Here is a 2,500-nt window from a genome sequence, read left to right on the forward strand (position 1 = left end):
CTGGGAGGGTTATTTGACCACGTTCCTACGACGGCATAGTTAGTGAAACGTGGGTGGTGGGGTGCATAGAGTTCTGCTGTTCATTTATAGGTGTGGGGAAGGGGGGATGGTGCGTGCCCCCAGCTGGCCGTGCACCTTTTACCACTAATGAAGGCGCCAGTATTGACCTCAGACGCACCCCACGCCCTAGCCCCCCTTCCATCCCCTTGATGCCTTCTGCCCCCTCCCTCCACCCCCATGACGCCTTCTGCTCCACCCCCCCCTCGACGCTACGCCCTTATAACGCCTGCTTACACCTCCAAGGATATCAGGAGGGGTTGGGTGACAGGTGGGGGCATGGGAAGGCAAATGGTGACAGAGGGGGTATATGGAATTAAGGGGAGTGACTGGAGGGCACTGGGGGCATAGCGAGGCAAGGAGAGGGAAAAGCGGGGCAGAAGGGGAGAAGGAAGGAAGGAAGGAGAAAGTGAAGGGTGTGAGGCGAGCATGGGAGTGACAAAAGAGTATGAAGGATATTGGGGGAAGGGAGAGGGTGTCAAAAAGCTCAGGGAGGTGTCAGGGGAACAGCGGTGTGTCAGGGGTGCACCGTGCAAGCAGAAGGTGTCAGGGATTAGGAGGACTCAGGGAGCAGGAGTGTGCCAGTAAATATAAACCAAAGCATATCATTTTGTCAAGGCCACCCCTACCAGGATGCAGCGTCAGGCAATGTGTGTATGTATGTACCTACGGATAGACGGACGGACGGACGGACGGATGGATGGATGGGTGGATGAATGGATTGCACCGATGGATGCATGGACGAATGGATGCATGGACGGATGGATAGCTAGATGGATGGAAGGGTGGAGAGATGAATGGACCGATGGATAGATTTATGAACTGATGTAGGTATGGGTGGATAGACAAACCAAAATCCTGAAATGACAAATACCTCTGTTGCTATAACTCCTTAACCCTCGTAACCAACCATCACAAAAGACCTAAATAACATACCATACAGACTTAAATACATCTGATTAAGTGTTCTCCCCTCCCTACGCCATGACAGATTGAACAGAAGGACTGCGTGAAGGATGATCTAAACTAATCTGCATTCTTTTTATCCTTAATCCTGTAGTATAATCAAGGCTATTCTGTATTCTGTAATCTCCGTATTCTGTAATCCCTATAATCCCGGCGTGGATAATTAATGTATTCTTTGATCTTTGTATTCAGTTTATTCCCAGTAAAACTCCACATGACCTACCCCAACTCTTTTCTTACTTTTAAGTCGTAACACCTTCTCCTTACTGATTTATCCTGTTGACTGACAGACATTTTCATTTTGCCTGAACCACTTCATTAAGATCAGACTTTTTTTTTAACTCGTTTTTCTAGCTATCGCCTGATTTCATTCTCTCTCTCTCTCTCTCTCTCTCTCTCTCTCTCTCTCTCTCTCTCTCTCTCTCATACAGAATGGAATGCGACATACAATCTCTCCAGTTCAAAGCCTCACACTTCCTCGTTATTTTTCTTATCAAACTTTTTTTTTAGTGCAAGATGATTATTAAACACTTTAGCTATTATCTGGATTTTACTTCACCTCATCCTTAGGGAGAAAAAATGATGATGATGATGATGATGGTGATGATGATGATTATAATGATGGTGACGATAATGATGATGATGATAATAATGATGATGAATTCGTGGGACTGTAATCTAGCCTAAGCTCAAAATTAACCACATTTCCTCATCCAGTCAAACAAAAACAACTCACACATTACCACATGACACACAGCAATAAATATGATTAAATCTGACACAATCTTGCTCAGTGTCATACCTACGTGCAAGCAGTGTTACCATTAATTCACTGTGATTCATATATACCTGCACTCCACTTCCACACCACCAGGCAATTTCTTGTGTGTTGCGGGGGCTCAGTGTTGTCATAGTCTATCCTGCATCGGTTATTTATTTCCTACTCCCACTGTCCTGCATCAGTTATTTATTTTGTACTCCCACTGTCTTGCGTCGGTTATTTATTTCCTACTCCCACTGTCCTGCATCAGTTATTTATTTCGTACTCCCACTGTCTTGCGTCGGTTATTTATTTTGTACTCCCACTGTCCTGCATCGGTTATTTATTTCGTACTCCCACTGTCCTGCGTCGGTTATTTATTTTGTACTCCCACTGTCCTGCATCAGTTATTTATTTCGTACTCCCACTGTCTTGCGTCGGTTATTTATTTTGTACTGCCACTGTCCTGCATCGGTTATTTATTTCGTACTACCAACGCCACATTCGCGCCCACACTAGCTGACTGGGCCGTCCCCTATACACGGAAGATACTACCAGGTGAGGGTCTAGTGTAGCGCTATTTCCGACCCAACCTGTATGAATGCGGGAGGCTTTAGTGCAGCGAGAGGCGCTTGATTGATTAGCTTGGGGCAAAAATGTAATAAAAATGATCAACATTGGTGAGATGATATACTGCTGACGCTCGTGCCAAGGATG

The 2,500-nt window shown here is 45.5% G+C and overlaps 1 protein-coding gene across 1 annotated transcript in view; it reads left to right on the plus strand.

Annotated features, from left to right (window-relative positions):
* The first annotated feature begins 486 nt into the window (after positions 1 to 486).
* The window catches only part of LOC145416756 (uncharacterized), a 30,586-nt gene continuing 28,572 nt past the window's right edge, over positions 487 to 2,500 (plus strand). Inside the window, exon 1 of the mRNA XM_080285680.1 lies at positions 487 to 641. Within this exon, the coding sequence (XP_080141806.1) occupies positions 487 to 641 (155 nt within the window). The remainder of the gene's footprint in view (positions 642 to 2,500) is intronic.

Source organism: Coenobita brevimanus, chromosome 107 (assembly GCF_032717465.1).
Source record: "Coenobita brevimanus isolate Jiangsu-jjx chromosome 107, ASM3271746v2, whole genome shotgun sequence".
NCBI classification, from domain to species: domain Eukaryota; kingdom Metazoa; phylum Arthropoda; class Malacostraca; order Decapoda; family Coenobitidae; genus Coenobita; species Coenobita brevimanus.